This window comes from Girardinichthys multiradiatus, chromosome 11 (genome assembly GCF_021462225.1).
Source record: "Girardinichthys multiradiatus isolate DD_20200921_A chromosome 11, DD_fGirMul_XY1, whole genome shotgun sequence".
NCBI classification, from domain to species: domain Eukaryota; kingdom Metazoa; phylum Chordata; class Actinopteri; order Cyprinodontiformes; family Goodeidae; genus Girardinichthys; species Girardinichthys multiradiatus.
In genome coordinates this window covers 42,713,623-42,731,986 of record NC_061804.1, presented here as the reverse complement: position 1 = coordinate 42,731,986, position 18,364 = coordinate 42,713,623, and the positions used below count along the sequence as shown (strand labels likewise).

General features: G+C 41.5%; 1 protein-coding gene across 4 annotated transcripts in view; it reads right to left on the bottom strand.

The window, feature by feature from the left end:
* Nucleotides 1-18,364, bottom strand: part of robo3 (roundabout, axon guidance receptor, homolog 3 (Drosophila)) — a 233,445-nt gene that overhangs the window by 53,708 nt on the left and 161,373 nt on the right. For all 4 annotated transcript variants that reach the window (XM_047379127.1, XM_047379129.1, XM_047379131.1 and 1 more), the window contains exons 3-5: nucleotides 3,373-3,530; nucleotides 1,933-2,053; nucleotides 154-292 (exon numbers count right to left, since the gene is read on the bottom strand). In XM_047379127.1, coding sequence (XP_047235083.1) covers nucleotides 154-292; nucleotides 1,933-2,053; nucleotides 3,373-3,530 — 418 coding nt within the window. The remainder of the gene's footprint in view (nucleotides 1-153; nucleotides 293-1,932; nucleotides 2,054-3,372; nucleotides 3,531-18,364) is intronic.

The window sequence follows — 18,364 nt, the reverse complement described above, 5'->3', positions numbered from 1 at the left end:
GCAAACACAGGAACACAAGATGACTGAAGAAACTCTGAGAACAGTAGGACCCAGAGAGGTTGTTTTCACGTGTTAGCTTCTCTTCATGCATCCATAAATAACATCTGAATGTGAGATGAATTTTTTAAAAGGCCAGTGTTGCTTTCTTTGTACCTGCCCCGGGGCAACTCTCCCTCTTCCCTCCGCCAGCGGACTGTCGGAGTGGGATCTCCATGCACCTCGCAGAAGAACTCCACTGTGTCATCTGCCAACACCACCTGGTTCACTGGTTGTTTGGTGAAGATGGGCCTTTCTGAAATCAGACAGGTGCTTAGATCTGCTGCACCTGGATTGGTGGTTGTAAACCCAGACACTTCTATTCCACAGGGTCAGTACCTCGTTTTAGGAGGAGCATAGTCTCATAGATGATATGTTAGTATGAATTATTACTGGGCCATTCAGATGACAGAATCTGAAGAACCTTTTGTTTAACATTCTTAGTCTTTACTGAGCAGAACAGATATCATGCAGATTTGACACTGTTCTATGCTAGGCCGCTCATATTTGCTTCCCTAGGTGGCAAAACATCTAACATGATTCTTATGATTAGCAATTAGCTCCAGAGAATAACTGGTGAATTTCATCATAAATAAAAAGGTTGCTGGGCTCAGCAGACTGTGATAGGCAGAGGAGCTGTCCAGGTTCCTGCCTTTTTGCCCACTGACTGCTAAGGATAGGCAACAGCTCCCCTCTGACCCTGCTCCAAGGATTAAACAGGTAAAGATAATGGATGGATGGTCTCTAAAGAGATTCTAGCTGTCTATAAAAGAAGATCTGGACTACAAAGTTCAACATCTGAAAAAAATAAGTTTCCGAATATTTATACAGACTATGTTTCTTGCCAGAAGGCATTTAAAACCCTGCTTGGACTATATCCTGGTTGGATATATCAGTGAATTTCAGGTAGGAAGAACTAAAGTGGACAATGTGGTGGGAACCACGCCGGTCCAACAAACAGTTCCCTGCTGACATTTTGTACACAGATAAAATTATTTATCACAATCCACTACACAGCCCATAATAACCTAAGCTGTGTGAGCACAGTTCAGTCAGAATGTTTAGAAAGTCAACTTACAACCTGTTCAGGTTTTAATCACAGAATAATAAGGGCTTTGAGAGTCCATCCAGCTGGTCAGGTATACAGTATTATTTGCATGCAGAATATTAATCTAAGTCATCTGAAATATAATAGTCTAACAAACACTGCATCTCTGTAGCTCTCTGTAGGGCAACCATTGCAATATTGCAAACACTGATGTAATAATGATCACAAACTGGTATAATTTAGGCAGCTGCAGACATACGCAATGACTTTACATCTATGGTCTCTATTACATATGTCGTGACTTGGATGGATTTCTGTAATATAAAACCACCTTGACTAGGAATGAAAGACATATCATTATTATTTCGATTTCATCAATATTTCATTCTCTAAGCTTAAAGGAAACTCTCAACTATACATCTAACTCCAGATTGCATGATCACTAAGGAATAAACCTATTGAGACAAGGATGTCTTGTAAACTCCAATAAAGATCATGATTGCTTTTAAAATTGTGACAGGCTGAAAAAACACTCAAGGGTTACTGAAGCAGTGAAATGTATAAGAACAGCAATGGTTGGTCGTGTTTTCTACATGATTAATAGACACTGTTGTATGAATGCTGCAGTCCCACTGAGCAGAAAGTCAGACAAGAGAAAAAGAAGAGAGGTCAAAAGGGCAACTGGGAAGGAAAGATTGATGTTCTGCCCCAACAGCTGGCAAGGAGAGGAAGGATATGCGATAAATTCAAAGATGAAGAAAATGCAAAATAATATTTTTAACAAACAAATGCTAAAAATGAACTGAATTCAGTATACTATGATATGATCAGGTTTAAAAATAACTCACCAAATACAACTAGTTCAGCTGGATCACTGTCTTTCTCACCAACCATGTTTGTTCCCACGCATACATACATGCCAGCATCACTCTTTCTGGTGTTTGAAATCATCAGCTTTCCTCCTCGGATCTGAAAACGATGGAAGAGGAGGAGGAGGGGGAGATAGAGAAGAACAGAAAGAAATACACGAGAAGGTAAGAAGAGGATTAAGGAGGGGATGAAGAGAAGACAAATGGAGAAAGAGTGGAAACAGGATATTAAGACATGTTAGTCAAGAGCAAAGCCACTCAGTCATTTCCAGTGTGTGCTGTGACAGATGGCTCCCCTGTTAAGCATTATTTCACAATGGTTCTAACTCTAAACCAATCGCCATGGAAATGGGTTCCGCTGCTCAGTTTTTAGTGGATAGTGTGTATGCACAATATTCAACGTCTGATGGCCAATTTCACATGGTTTCAATACTGACCCCGAGACCTCCAGTGTTTGATTCTACGGATGAATATTCACACCCTGCAAAGGTTTTATTTATTAACACATATTCAAACAAAACATATGGTCCTCACCGAGATTTGAAGATAAGATAAGACTATGTGACATCACTGATTTAACAAACTCTAAGTCAGAAAGCAGATAAAACCTGTCAAACACGGTTTTGCAGTCACCTGGGCACATTGATCTCATGAGGTCAATTATAAACCCCTCTTTATAATAAAATGTTTTCCAGTTAAAAGTGTGTTCAACAACGAGAATGAATCTGAGCACAGTTGCAAATTTACAGCAGAATGGTTCACAGTAAAACATCTTAAAGTGTTTATTTCACTCAGTCAAAGTCTGCAAATTCATCTGTTTGAAAACAATATGATGAGAAAGTTGTGCCTGCAAATCTCAATGAGTAAAAGCAATGTAAAGGAGAGAGGCCAAAATTCCTCTAGCTGTTGAATGCTGAGCTGGTCTTAGTTTAACACAGCTAGCTTACATAAAATAATTATATTGTAACAAATGTTGTTCATCTGAGTTTGTATTTTACCTAATTATTTGACCTGGGCAAGACCAGATGATCTTTCATTAGTTCCTGATAAACAGTATAAGATTGGTTCATCTTTCTAGATAACTCTATACTGTAATTATGTCTCATTTTAAAATAAAATGATCGCAGGAGTCTTTAGTTTTGTTGGTTTTGTTGTGTAAAGAAGAAGATCTGTGCACCACTCTATGGTTGCAGATGTGCATTTATCAGCACCTTGGTCTGAAGCAGATGGATTGAAAATGTTAACTGAACAACCATCATAGTCATTGCAGTGTGTGTGTGTCCCAGAGATCATATGGAGATAACACAGGAGATACAAAAATGTTGCTGTCTTAAATCACACAATCCATTATCTGGAACTTTTTCTCCAAACAAGATGGCGTTCTGCCTTCTATCTATATGGAAGAATAAGTCTGCTTACAGTAATCCTTTCATCTCGATCATTGACTCGGATGTTGTTTCTTTTCCAGGAGATGGTTGGTTCAGGATGGCCTCTGGGGGGAATACACTCCATTACAGCTGGCTCACCTGCTGCAACCACTACATCACTCGGTGTCTGACGGAAGTCATCTCTCAGAACTGGGGAAAAAACAAGGTTCAGAAACATAGTTAGAATAAGCTTCTATTTTGATGACACTGATGTCGCACCAGGCCTTTGTCTGGTGTCACATCCATGGGGCCTTACTAAAATTCTGCATACATCTGCTGATCACGCTTGTTTTTCTAACAATACATACAAACGTCTGTTACATTGTCACAAGAGTTACTGTCAAGAAGCTGAAAGCACAAAGCATGATGAGACATTGCTTCTCAGACTGTACTTGACAGGACTGAATTGAAACATGGTGCACATGTATCCCTGAGGTCTTCATTGAGTTCATATCATGAGTGTGTGGTATCCCAGCACATCAATAATGAAGGCTCCAGTAGAAATAGGCACACAAAGCCCTGAATTATTCAGTCTGACCCCCCCGCGCGCACACACACACACACACACACACACATCCATAACCAAGACAACGTCTAAACAAGCAAATTGAGTAAATGAATTTCATCAGCCACGGTAATTTTGTTGGAATACACAATTTAGTCTTGTGTTCTTCCTGGCTTTATATTCATGAAATGAGAATTTTATTTTAGGTCACAGTGTCTCATTTTTTTCATGCCTCTGTAGTGAGCATTGTGAGGTATGAGGGGATCAGACTTTCTCATTACATATTAATTTTTGTGTCTCACTTTATTAATTAGGATCTGCTTACACAAAGATCCACATAAATAATATGACCAGTTCAACACAAATCATTCTGATATACTGTTGAATGAAAATGTTATTTAGGTTACACACTAACTGAACAGATGTAAGGACTGAAAATGTAATAATTGTGCATGCCTATTATGAGTGCAAATTTTGGGAAAATAAAGAATACCAATCACAAACCAATACAGTTTAAAAGCAGTCGGACGTCTTCGATGGTTTTGGAACTCGGTGTTGTCAGCTAGCCGAACGTGAAATCTTCGAACGTTCAATACAACAGGACTACTACTTAATTTCTTACTTCAAAATAAGAGTCCCAAACAAAGATCCAGGTGTCAGGCTTAAAGTGCTGATCTTCAATAGCCGCAAGGTTAGATAATAGAAAAAACAGAATAATGAAAGTAAACTTACTTCACCAAACAAAGCCACATGCTAACAGTACATCTAGATAGCGCTTCGTGTGACAGACATCTTTGGTGACCCATTTTGAGGCATTTTAATATAACAAGACCTTGTTACACAAGATTTCAATGCATCCCTAATTTCCACACTATGAAAGCCTGACTGATGACATTAGTAAGTCATATCTGCAATTCAAGATCAGACAATGTTGGGAATGAATCTTGAGAGTGCTGTAAATATTACTGGAGTGTTTATGCTAAAAGTTGTGAGTTACATCAAAAATTAGCAGCCTTATTTCTACTGACAGCTCCTCGCATTCTTACACCTTCCAGCTAAACAAGCTGTCAAGTGCATCAGATCTCTGTGAAAGTACGTTTTAATGCATTACATACAAGTCTGACAGATAAAGGAAATGCAATTAAAGCATTTCATTCCTGTTACATAAAAAAATCTGTTTTGCCTGTAAAACTTGATGACATTCTTTGCAAAAGAAGAATTTTAGAAAGTATCTGCTCATGTTGTATTGTTATCAGTTTCCTATCTTTTAGGCTTAATGACATGATCGTTTCAACTGTCTTTGCACATTTAATGCCATGGCAGATCAGAACAACGCCTGCCCAATGCTTAAGGTCTAGTTGTCCTATCTGTCTGTGACTGAGCTGTATTCATACATGCCTGAGTGTTTAGACTCAGGCTTGTATGAATGCCTGAGTCTAAACATGTAGCAGCTAAAATTCCCTGAACAAATATTTGCAGTAAGAACAACAGAGTCCAACTGTTGATGACAATCTCCAAAAGCTCAACCAACTCCATGCATTTCTCATTGAGAAAAATACTTACTTTAGGTAATAATTCTATTTCAGATCAGCATCAGCATTAAAACAACAAAACTACAGTGCCTTGCAAAAATATTCGGCCCTCTTGAACTTTTCAACCTCTTGCCACATTTCAGGCTTCAGACATAAAGATATAAAATTCAAATTTTTTGTGAAGAATCAACAACAAGTGGGACACAATTGTGAAGTGGAATGAAATTTATTGGATGTGTGAAACTTTTTTAACAAATAAAAAACTGAAAAGTGGGGCGTGCAATATTATTCGGCCCCTTTACTTTCAGTGCAGCAAACTCACTCCAGAAGTTCAGTGAGGATCTCTGAAGGATCCAATGTTGTCCCAAATGACCGATGATGATAAATAGAATCCACCTATGTGTAATCAAGTCTCCGTATAAATGCACCTGCTCTGTGATAGTCTCAGGGTTCTGTTCAAAGCACAGAGAGCATCATGAAGACCAAGGAACACACCAGGCAGGAGATACTGTTGTGGAGAAGTTTAAAGCCGGATTTGGATACAAAAAGATTTCCCAAGCTTTAAACATCCCAAGGAGCACTGTGCAAGCAATCATATTGAAATGGAAGGAGTATCAGACCACTGCAAATCTACCAAGACCCGGCCGTCCCTCTAAACTCTCATCTCGAACAAGGAGAAGACTGATCAGAGATGCAGCCAAGAGGCCCATGATCACTCTGGATGAACTGCAGAGATCTACAGCTGAGGTGGGAGAGTCTGTCCATAGGGCAACAATCAGTTGTACACTGCACAAATCTGGCCTTTATGGAAGAGTGGCAAGAAGAAAGCCATTTCTCAAAGATATCCATAAAAAGTCTCATTTAAAGTTTGCCACAAGCCACCTGGGAAACACACCAAATATGTGGAAGAAGGTGCTCTGGTCAGATGAAACCAAAATCAAACTGTTTGGCCACAATGCAAAACGATATGTTTGGTGTAAAAGCAACACAGCTCATCACCCTGAACACACCATCCCCACTGTCAAACATGGTGGTGGCAGCATCATGGTTTGGGCCTGCTTTTCGTCCGCAGGGACAGGGAAGATGGATGGGGCCAAATACAGGACCATTCTGGAAGAAAACATGTTGGAGTCTGCAAGAGACCTGAGACTGGGACGGAGATTTATCTTCCAACAAGACAATGATCCAAAACATAAAGCCAAATCTACAATGGAATGGTTCACAAATAAACGTATCCAGGTGTTGGAATGGCCAAGTCAAAGTCCAGACCTGAATCCAATCAAGAATCTTTGGAAAGAGCTGAAGACTGCTGTTCATGAACGCTCTCCATCCAACCTCACTGAGCTCCAGCTGTTTGCAAGGAAGAATGGGCAAGAATTTCAGTCTCTCGATGTGCAAAACTGATAGAGACATACCCCAAGTGACTTGCAGCTGTAATTGCAGCAAAGAGTGGCGCTACAAAGTATTAATGCAAGGGGGCCGAATAATATTGTACCCCCCACTTTTCAGTTTTTTATTTGTTAAAAAAGTTTGACACATCCAATAAATTTCATTCCACTTCACAATTGTGTCCCACTTGTTGTTGATTCTTCACAAAAAATTTGAATTTTATATCTTTATGTTTGAAGCCTGAAATGTGGCAAGAGGTTGAAAATTTCGAGGGGGCCTTATACTTTCGCAAGGCACTGTATGTGAATAAAAAGACAGCACATTTCCGGGGTGAAGAGTAAGTATGAGCAAAGCTCAAAGATTTGCCTTAAATGGAAGATACACAGAGAAATCAGCTGGTAGCCAGAACTGGCTCATTTTCAGCCCCCCCAGATGTTGAGTCCGTCAGAAAATCAAATATCAGATCTTTGCCTATCAGTGAACACACATTTATACACATAAATGCTGACAGGGTGTGGTAACAACACTCTCTCTAGTGTGGATGCTGGTATGAGAGAGTGATAGAGATTAAGACTTTTTCGCAGATAACAGGAAGGCTCAACAGAATATTGCCAAGTTGTTCTGTGTTATTTTGGATTTTGGATGGTTGGTGGTTTTTTGTAAATTCAATAGGGAATACAAACGAAGAGATACCAGTCAAAGTAATGCTAACCATGCTAATAGTTATTCTAAGATGCTAAAAACTATTTAAAATGTAAACTTCACAATTATTTTATCTTTGTCTTAAAACAGTACAGTCTTGTTTTACAGTGACCGTTTCCTTAGAAAGTTGTGCTAATATAAATGAAAATGACCACTCATATTAGGGAGCTGGAAAAAATATTTGGATTCTATCGGTAGTGGCGTTTCAGAGCTGAGGAGCAGAAATCAGCCACAAATTCTGAGAGGCACATCTCCAGATGCATCCAGCCTCGGAAAGACATGGACAATGCAAGGACCTACATGATGTAGAGATCACATCATTATTGTTTAGGTTTGGTTCATAGCAAGTACACTGAAGTGAATGTCAAAGTATCCATCCATCCATCCATCCATGCTTCCATCCATCCATCCATCTCCATCCATCCATCCATCCATGCTTCCATCCATCTATGCTTCCATCCATGCTTCCATCCATCCATCCATGCTTCCATCCATCCATCCATCCATGCTTCCATCCATCTATGCTTCCATCCATGCTTCCATCCATCCATCCATGCTTCCATCCATCCATCCATGCTTCCATCCATGCTTCCATCCATCCATCCATCCCCTCCAAAGAGTCTACATTAAGGCTTCTGAGGACATGTTTCTATCTAACCCAGTAGGTTTGTCAGGTAAATTTATTGTATCACAGTGTCTGATGTACACCAGGAAGACTCAGTCCTCTTCCACTCAGCTTTTTTTTATGTGTAAGTGTGTAATGGGATAAAACATGTTCTGTTTGGGATTAAGGTCATGAAAGGACATACTAATAAATAAGAGGAAAAAAATATCTTGCTCCAATTGGTAAACAGACTACTAGTGTTGGCCCATTAAAACTAGAAGTCATTGTTGGCCCCTGAACCATTATGTCATTGTGCTTTTTGTATCTGTGTGTCTAAGAGGGATAAAATGGTTGTTTGCAGCTTAAGTCAGAACCATACAGTGATGGCCAATTACTTTGCAAAAAGCATTTGGGGCACACTGAATCCCACTGGCCCCCTCAATTTTGGAATGATATGCAGGACCACACCCCTGACCCTACTGACATTTCGCTCAGTCACAGCAGATTAAACAGAATCAAACTAAATTGTCCAGGACTGTGTCCCGCCACGCAGTGTGAGAGTGGAAATGGGACAGCTGAGGGAACCCCGGGTTTAAATTAGCATGTGGTGGGGTTAAAGGACTGCTGTCATGACCTGTCACAGAACATTCTGAAATCGTGGCTCCAGGGGAGTCTGATCATTTCCATTCTGCCTCCAGCGTTCACCAGATCTGAGAAGGAAGAGAGACTCGAAAAGTTTATTAGATACTCACAATTACCCATGAGGCCCTTTGGGGCCCATATTAAGTGAGTGCACTTTGACCTTTTCTTTAAACCCCTTCAACAAAGCCCAAGTAATCTGCACCACTGGGGCTGAACTGTGTTCTTTAATCGAAGCTCAGGCTCAAGGTACACAGCCACAAGGTATAAGATAAGAAGGGGTAGTAGAGATTGTCATAAAGCTCTGAGCTGCTGATTCTAATTTCAGAGCATTCTGATTTATATTTTAAAACTATGAAAAGCAACAAAATACTTTCTGCATAAAATAAAAAACTGTTAACATAAAATGACACTGATGAATGTTGGTCATGCACTTAGGTAAGGAGCATTCACTGATGGAAAGAAGTTTAGGATTTTAGCTCCGGACTGGCTGTAAGTTCAGTAAGAACTAGTGGTGACATTTGTAAAGATCCTACTAAGTGAAACTCTCCAAAGGTATCTTGTTCAGTGTGTAAATCATAAATAAAATTAACAAATGCACGTATGGTTGTATGTGAATTCTCCCAAGAGTAAAGACTGACTGCAGAAAGGGAATGATAGTCCCTGGGCTTGCAGAGCTCAGAGATGTGAAAGGAAGGGGAATGGAGTAAAGCGGTTCAGGCGCTGAGCATCTGTCATCAGACATCTTGTCCTGACATGAAGCAATCTGCTTTGGTGTGAACGCACACTCAGAAGAACACTGATGTTTTTGCTCTATTGCCCAAATCCAAACATCTTAGCCATTCTTCAAGCCTGTGGAGACACAAACTGTCCCATCTTCTGAGTTCTCTTTAAAGGTGTAGGCGGCTCCCTACAGCAATATCTGCCCAGGCCCAACAGGGGCCCTCATCAGAAGCCACCTTCCATCAGCCACTCTCATTATCCAGGGAGGACCCCCTTTGATCCCTATCAGCTCTTACACCCCAACAAAACAGCCCACACAGGATATTGGCGAGTGCGGTGTGTGTGTGTGTTCTTGGTGGTGATGGGAGGCTCGGTGGAAGTGTGTGCAGCTTGTGGAAGGGAGGTGGGGGTCTCACAGTTGGAGACAGATGTCCACGCTGCCATTAAGCACCAACCGCCTACCCACCCCAGCCCTCCCAGTGCAAATACAGACACTCTCGCAGATATGCTGCATGGCAGCTGTGGCAGCAAACACAGTCTGCATTTAATATGAGTGCAACATACAGGCTGACTGGAATCCCCCTGGACTGCATCAGCACCACACACACACACATTCTTGTTTTGCTATATGTAATGAGGACCATGTGTTGATTCCCATTGACTTCCATTGATTTTCAGTCATTTTCAACCCTTTCTATGCCCTAGCCCTGACAATAACCCTAAACCTAATCATTACCAGTGCATGCCTAACCCTAACCTTAACCTAAACTCAGTTCACACCTTAGTCCTAAACCTAACCGTTAACGAAATAGGTCGTGAGGACCAGCAAAATGTCCTCACTTTGGTACAAACGGTCCTCAATTTGATGTTGAAATCGGGAAAATGGTTCTCACTGTTATGCCAAGACAGGAACACACACACACACACACATTCATGTTTTATTATCTATATGAGGGCTTTTCGATTACTTCCATTGACTTCCATTCATTTTCCTTGATTTTTAGTGCCTAACCCTGACCCTAACACTAACCCTAACCAGTTAATACCTAAACCTAACAATAACTCAATTCATACCCTAGTCCTAAACCTAACCCCTGTCCCAAGAACGGAATTTGAAAAAGTGAGGACCAGGAAAATGTCCTCACTTTGTCAAAATGTCCTCACTTTGCGATAAAAATACGAAAAATGGTTGTCACTCAGCAACAAGTACAAGAACACACACATACACAGTCTTGTATCACTATCTGTTGTGAGGACCTTGCATTGACTTCCATTCATTTTCAACCCTTTCTATGGGCTAACCCTGACCCTACCCCTAAAACTAACCATTACCAGTAAAAACCTAACCCTAAGCCAAACCTTAACTTAGTTCACACCTTAGTCCTAAACCTAACCCCTAGCAAAATAGCTAGTGAGGACCATGAAAATGTCCTCACTAGCTACCACACACACACACACTCTCTGCAGAAGACCTTTCTTCCATATTTATTTTAGTTTATCGATTCCCCCAAAAAGCACTTTACTGTAGCTAAATGGCATAAGATGGTTTGGCTCTCTGGAAATGACTATATTTCAAATCATAAAACTGCAACAACGATAACAGTAAATAAAAGTTAATCACTGTGAAAGGACATTTTAATTACTCCTTCCACAACCCCAGCAGGGTGACCTTCCAGTCCAAGCACTGCTCAGTTCCCACAACCACACACACATATATAACCTGCTCATCAACACCCAGAACTGGCCCCCGCCAAATCTGTCCTCTCCATCTTCTTTTGTCCCTTAGCTAGTCCCCTGGCAGAGCCATTTAGGCCACCACTGCTGCTGTGCTTAGTCTTGTCAGCTGAGTCCATTTAGCAGCCTAAATTGTCCCATTCCCACCCACCGAATCCACAGGCACTACCCGCCCTTTGTGCTGCCACCAAACTTGGCTCGTAATCCAAAAAGCAGCTGGTTCCTTTAACAATGCAGACAAGAATGTAAGAAATTATTTCTATACACCCGTGGGAAAAATGAGCCACAGGAGCTTGAGAAGAATGTTCTGTTTTCTTTCGCCCTTTCTGCATATTCAGTCACTCTTTTATGAAATTAAAACCAGTACAATCAGCTCAGTTACTCAGATACATTAGAAAGGTTTGACTTTATCCTGTTCTTTTCCATACTGAATTCTTACTAAACATTGAGGTTTCTTTGTCCAACACACAGTATGTTCTGTCCCTTGTCTGCACAAGTCCAAACCATCTCAACCTCCTCTGTAACCTGATCTCTCTCAGTTTTAGTCCCTTCCAATGTTTCTCATCATGCTACGCATGTTGGCCAACCACACACTTTGTGTGGATCCTAACGTGAAAAAATAAAGTACATTTCTATTGTTAAAGTCACTGCAATGCATCAGCTGTTTATAATTCAGTTCAGTTAATTTGTATGTACCTGAATGTTGTGAAGTGCCTTCAGACAACATGTGTTGTGAATTGGCGCTATACAAATAAAACTGAATTGAACTGAATTGAATTATACAGCGCCAGTTCACAATAAATGTCATTTCAACAACACAAGCAGGTCTGATTCTAATCTAATAATATATATAACTAAATCCAGTTCAAATTAATTTAAATAAATCCAATTCATACAAAAACAATCTAATCACACAGTCAGTTTCAGATCAAAATCCAATTACTTCAACAAACTCTATATCTAATTACAATAGACTCACATTTAGCTGATTCAAGCTTTTTATTATCACAGAAAAGCGTCTTTATACAAAAGGAGGAGCAGGCCAAACCAAGGAATTTACATTCACTTAAATGTTTCTTTGAGGCGTTCCAATAAAATTGTGTCTTAGCTGCTTTACGTAAAATATTAAACAAAATTAAACGAACTCTGCCTGTTCTTCACCTGCTCTGAAAAAAATACAAATCACGTCTACGAAGGTGAAGTGTTTGATGGCTTTTTAAACACTCATTAATGCCAAGGTCTGACCCTTGTACCCCATTCTGTTGCACACACACAGGTAGAAAGGGGAGTAGGGTAAGGATTAATGAGGAGTAGTGAGCACAGGGTAGTGGTGGTTGGGGGTAATACCTGGCAGAGGTGGGTCTAACTGTGGGCCCACTCCACATGCTTCATTGACACATTACAGGAAGCAATCGCTGACTCACAAACAGCAGAGAGATAAGCCTGTGCTCATGGGGAGGTGTCTTGTGTGCTTCATGCGTGCCTGCACATCCATATGAGTTCTAATGAAGCACATGGCCCATAAGCCTGCTAAGGCAGAAACAGTGAGGATGATCAGGCTACCTTGGAGGTAAGCTACTCACTCGGCTACATGTTCACAAGTCCTCTAAACATGATCCTGTTTGCAACTGTGCTGTTTATCAAGGTTATACAATCATTTGTAGCCATTTAACAATACTGTAACTCTGAACCTGTTTCCATTAATGCTTAAACATGTTTTTTGTGTCTGTGGGAACAAATTAATTAGAAACTTGCACATGGAGAAATTCAGCAGTCTTTATTATCTCTCATGGCTGGCATTATGTTTTAATGGGAGCTTCGCCATTCAAATGTGCTCTCCACCTGTAAAGTCCAACTTGAAGAACATTCTGAGCTGCACACGGTCAGCAAAGGAACAATCTGACTCTCATTTGCAGCTAAGAAAACATTTAAGTCACACAAGCCTAAATGATCCAAACTCAAAGAAGCTGCATGTAAATATAAATATCCGGATTGTTCAGAATGGACAGTTCCTGAAACAGAGACTCTGTCATGTCTGCCTGAAACCTGAGGTAAATAAAGAAGCCAATATTCCAAGGAACCTCTAGAGAGATAGTAAGAGTTTCTATGGCATGTATATCATATGAAATGACAGGAACGCCATACTGTGATTAAGAAATGCAGGGGAGATTTTATTTGCTACCACCCAGAAACCATCTATGTCCCCAAAACACTGTTACTGCAGTCCTTGTTTAATCCAATTAAAGAAACTAAAGCAGTATTAATCTAACGTTCTTTTATTTAATAAACAGAAACATGATTAGTGGCTATTTGACATAAACCATTTTCATAATATTTCAGCATGCCTCAGGGTGAGAATTACACAAAGACTATGAGGGAGGTTGAAGCTCAAATACCACTGTTACCTCTCAGAGCTGCCAAAGTGTGTGTGTGTGTGTGTGTGTGTGTGTGTCTGTCTGTCTTGGCATCACAGTGAGAACCATTTTTCCGATTTCACCATCAAATTGAGGACCGTTTGTACCATAGTGAGGACATTTTGCTGGTCCTCACGACCTATTTTGCTAACGGTTAGGTTTAGGACTAAGGTGTGAATTGAGTTCAGGTTAAGGTTAGGGTTAGGCATGCACTGGTAATAGTTAGGTTTAGGGTTATTGTCAGGGTTAGGGCATAGAAAGGGTTGAAAATGACTGAAAATCAATGGAAGTCAATGGGAGTCAACAGATGGTCCTCACTACATATAGCAAAACAAGTGTGTGTGTGTGTGTGTGTATGTGTGGTGGGGGGTCATAAGGAGCACTCTATCATACTTACACTGATTGATACCTTTTCAACTATGGGCATCCGATCCTAATGTTAACTAGGAGAAATGTAAGTCTTAGGTACAGCTATTTCAACGGCAATGATGATGGTCAGAGTCTGTGAAGGATAGCAAGACACTACAAAGGCATTTTACCACAAACCTGGCAGATCTTGGACTGTCAGTTTTTAACATGTACAGGTTGGCTGTGTGGTTGCGGGGCGGGGCGGGGGATGCAGGGCTCGAGTGCTTGCCGGGTGAGTTTGTCCAGTCCTGGTGTGGGGTCGGGGGCTCCCTTGTGAGCTCGGTGCTCGATGGTGTCTGCCCTGTTGTGCCTGTGGGCGGGAGTTGGGACAGCATTGCGCGGGGCCCTTGCCTTGCTGTCGCGGCGCGCTCTGTGGTGGGGTGCGACGCGGTGGGGGTGCGTGGAGTGGGGCTGTGTGTGGAGCTTGCGCTGTGTGGGTGTTGCTTCGTCAGCCTTTCGGGGATGAACCTCTCCTGTGGTAGTGTGCCCATGTGCTGTGGGGGGGGGGGGGGGGGGGGGGGGGGGGTGATTCATGGTGTTTGAGTTCGGGGCATGTGTTTGATATCTGTGTCCTGGTTGGGGGTGGCCCAGTGGGAAGATTCATGTCGGGTTCATTGGGGGTGGAGGGCTCATGGGGTTGGGATCGGAACTCATTGGGGGTTGGGACTATTTTATTCTGTGGTGGCTCTGGTTGGCAGGCTTGTTTGGACCATGTAGACCCCCCTTTTTTCCTGGGCCCAGGGTCTGGGCCGGGGTCGCTCAGGTTCAGGCACGAGCCCGGGCTAGCCCAGACCAGGTTCAGGTGCTGGGGCGGTCTGCCTGTCTCAACCCCCGGAGGGAAGGGGACCACCTCCTGGGTCCGGGGGTTGGTCCCTATGAGGTATTGGCACCTGGACCTGGGAGTATAGAGTATGTATGGGGAGTGTGAGTGAGTGTACAACATCCATTGTTGTTTGTCTTTACGTTGGGTGCGTGGGTGTGAGTGTTTTTAAGTGTATGCATGAGGGTGAGAATGTGTGATTGTGTGTGCCTGTTTTTTGTGTCAGGTTGGGTCTTGGGCTGCTCCCTCTCCTGGATCAGTTTAGCCCCCCATCGAATGTGGGGCCTATTCCCTCCCCGCCACACTACCTGCCGGTGGTTGGTATCTCTGCCCGCCGTGTACTTGTGGTTCTCGGTATCCGGGGCTGGGTGCTTTGGTGTGTGCTGGCTCACTCCTGGTGGCTCCTTGCTGGGGCCTGGACCCCTGGGCTCGGACGGGCCTCTGCTTGGGGAGTAATATGTCCCGGGGTCTCGAGTCTCTGGGTCCATGGCTGGATCTGTTTGGGCGTAGATGGCTGCTGGCGGGGCCCGTGGGCTCGTCGCTGTGGCTCCCTGGGGCTTCTGCACTGTTGCTGCTGGGTGGTTCCCCTGGGATTCTCCCCTGCTCCTCTCTGGGGGGGTTACGGTAGTCCCGGCGGTGGTTCTCCTGGGGTTCCTGCGCTCTGGGGGCCTTTGGATGTCTGTGGCTCGGATCTCCTCCATATCTGTCCCGTGTCCAGGGAGGCGGGTCTGTGGCTCCTCACACTCGCTATTGCATATTTTTATGGAGAAACCTTGTATGCACATGCGTGCTCACATTCAGACCCACAGGTGTTTAGATTCAGGCGTTAACAGATACACAAATGTTCTATATTGAGCCGCATTTACCACTAAATACATCTTGCATTCATAAGTACCGTGCAGCTTTCAGTAAAAAGGCTGGTAATACGAACATTTCTAGGGAGCTCAACACTGACTGTATGAGCTGATTACTTACTTCCTACTATTCATCTTAAACAATGTCTAAACTGACCCACTATTGCCTTAACTAGATCAATGTTAGGCACTAGACATATTTTATTTACATGATGTAGTTTTGTCAAAATAAAACTGCATATCTGGGTTTGTCAAGATGCACCCAGCACAGCTTTGAAAAGAAAAACGAACATACAAAAAGCTCATTACAATACGTACATGTTTATACAAGTAGTAAAGGACTAAGCATTTGATTTATCTACAGATAAATGACTAAGGTTAGTTTGGAAATTCTTTAAGAAAATATGAATTTTCAGCCTTGCACCTTACAAAACAGTACTTCATCAATAAAATGTTTGGACCCACCAACAAGATTTTATAAATCTGACCGTATCAAGATTGAACATCCTATTTGGTTTACTGGTTAGAGCTAGAGCCCTCCCTCAACAGCGGAGCCATCTGTGAACAAGTAGGCTAGTAAGCAAGGCCATCGGGGGATAAACATCTATTGCATATTAACTGGTAGGGATGAAAAATCAATGATATGCTTTACACTGACTATGGCCTGTCCATACTGTGACTACAAACTTTGTCCTCAAATCATTAGCACAGCTGCAGCACAACAGCAATCTTCAACAACAGTACGCTGTGTGCGGGGGAGGGGTGTGAGCAGTGTGTACAACATGATGGACCTGCTAAGACATTTCTCCAGGCTCTGATTGGATGTTTCTGACCGCAAGCGCTGTATTTCTGCAAATGCCAGTAGGACCACTGGGAGAAGCCAGAGGAGCTTGATATTTTTCATAGATAATCTGTCTCATATTCTACTGTCAGGACATGGGTGCTGACAGTAGAATGTATTTTTTACAAAAATTTATTTTTGTAAAAAAAAGTTTTTATGAAAGTTACCTACTACAACTTTAAGCTGAGGTGTAAACAGACTTTAGATAAGGGTTTGGTACATATGTTGTGTGTGTATGCGTGTGTGTGTTTGTGTGTGTGTGTGTGTGCGTGCGTGTGTGTCCATAAAATCATCTAAAACCTGTTTATGAACATGACTTTATACTATAATTCCTAATGGGAAATGCATAAATCCCCCAACCCTTTAATAACTTGCAAACTAAACTCAGCAGGACTTTACAATACTAAATATTAAGACAACACAGCAGCTCTCTGCTTGAAGGAAGTTATAAGAACCCGTAGGACAGACTCGAGTAGAGGGAGATGTCCTTCAAAACATTAGCAGGATTAGTGCCACTAACATCCAGACTGTTAAAATGTCCTTGAGCAAAATGATGATTTGTTTCTGATGCAAGAGTACTGCTGTGTGGTTGACCCTGACTTCTAAACCTTCAGACGCAGTGAGGAGAAACAAAAACATTTTCTGAGCATGGATCAATGAAGTCACATTATCAAAAAGTGCTAGATGTGATTTATTCTCTGCCCTTGGTCTCTTAATCTGAATAGATGATACGGAGAGCAGGCTTGTGACCTCCAAGGAAGAATGATTAGAAGGCATGGCTGTCAGATATTTCAGCTAACTGATGCTACCTATTTTTTCTTAATGGTTTCAGTCCAAAAATATTTTTTTGATGATGCAAGAGGAGAGAAAAGATTAATTTGCATGGGTTGTTCTTTGCTTAATCATAAATTTTATTTTTGCATTCCTTTTGGAACATAAACAGGGATTTATCTCTTGAGAATGTGGAGATGCATCTCCAGAAGCTCTTTCCAAAAAACATGCCTCTTTTTCATATGAACATTATAATGTAAATGGGAAAAATAAAAACATGCCTCATAATACTCATGAAATCTTAAGCATATTTCAGAATATTTATTCTGCTCGAATGGGTTCCTATTTCTCAAAATTTTAAATAAATTATAAGCTGAAGCTATTTATGCTTCATTGACAAGGCAGCATAAGAAAACAGCTCATGTCCTTTAGAACCTGAATGGCATGTCATCAAAAAGACATCAGTAAATAATGTAGATAAATAAACCATGCCTTCAAAAACTAAGTCAAGGGAAGCTGGGGCAGCTGTATGAGTTATTTGTAAAAACAAGCTAGCAAGGATGTATCAAAAAAATTCAGGGATTTTTTTACAGGCACCTAATCTGACTGTAAATCATCCAATATGTTATATGTGTTATATACCAATATGTTATATGTGTTATAACATACATGTTATATGTGTTATAACGTACATGTTATATGTGTTATATACCAATATGTTATATGTGTTATATACCAATATGTTATATGTGTTATATACCAATATGTTATATGTGTTATATACCAATATGTTATATGTGTTATAACATATATGTTATATGTGTTATAACATATATGTTATATGTGTTATATACCACTATGTTATATGAAATATAGGCAGAGAAGCACATGGGTAGTATGATGGTTAATGAGAACAAGTAAATATAACCTTTGCATGGAACTGCAAGGAGGAGCTGAAAAAAACAACCCTTCACCCTCCTCTGCCCAGTAACACCCACCATGGGACCCTGAGGGTCCCCCACAACAATACCATTGTAGAGATGGTTGG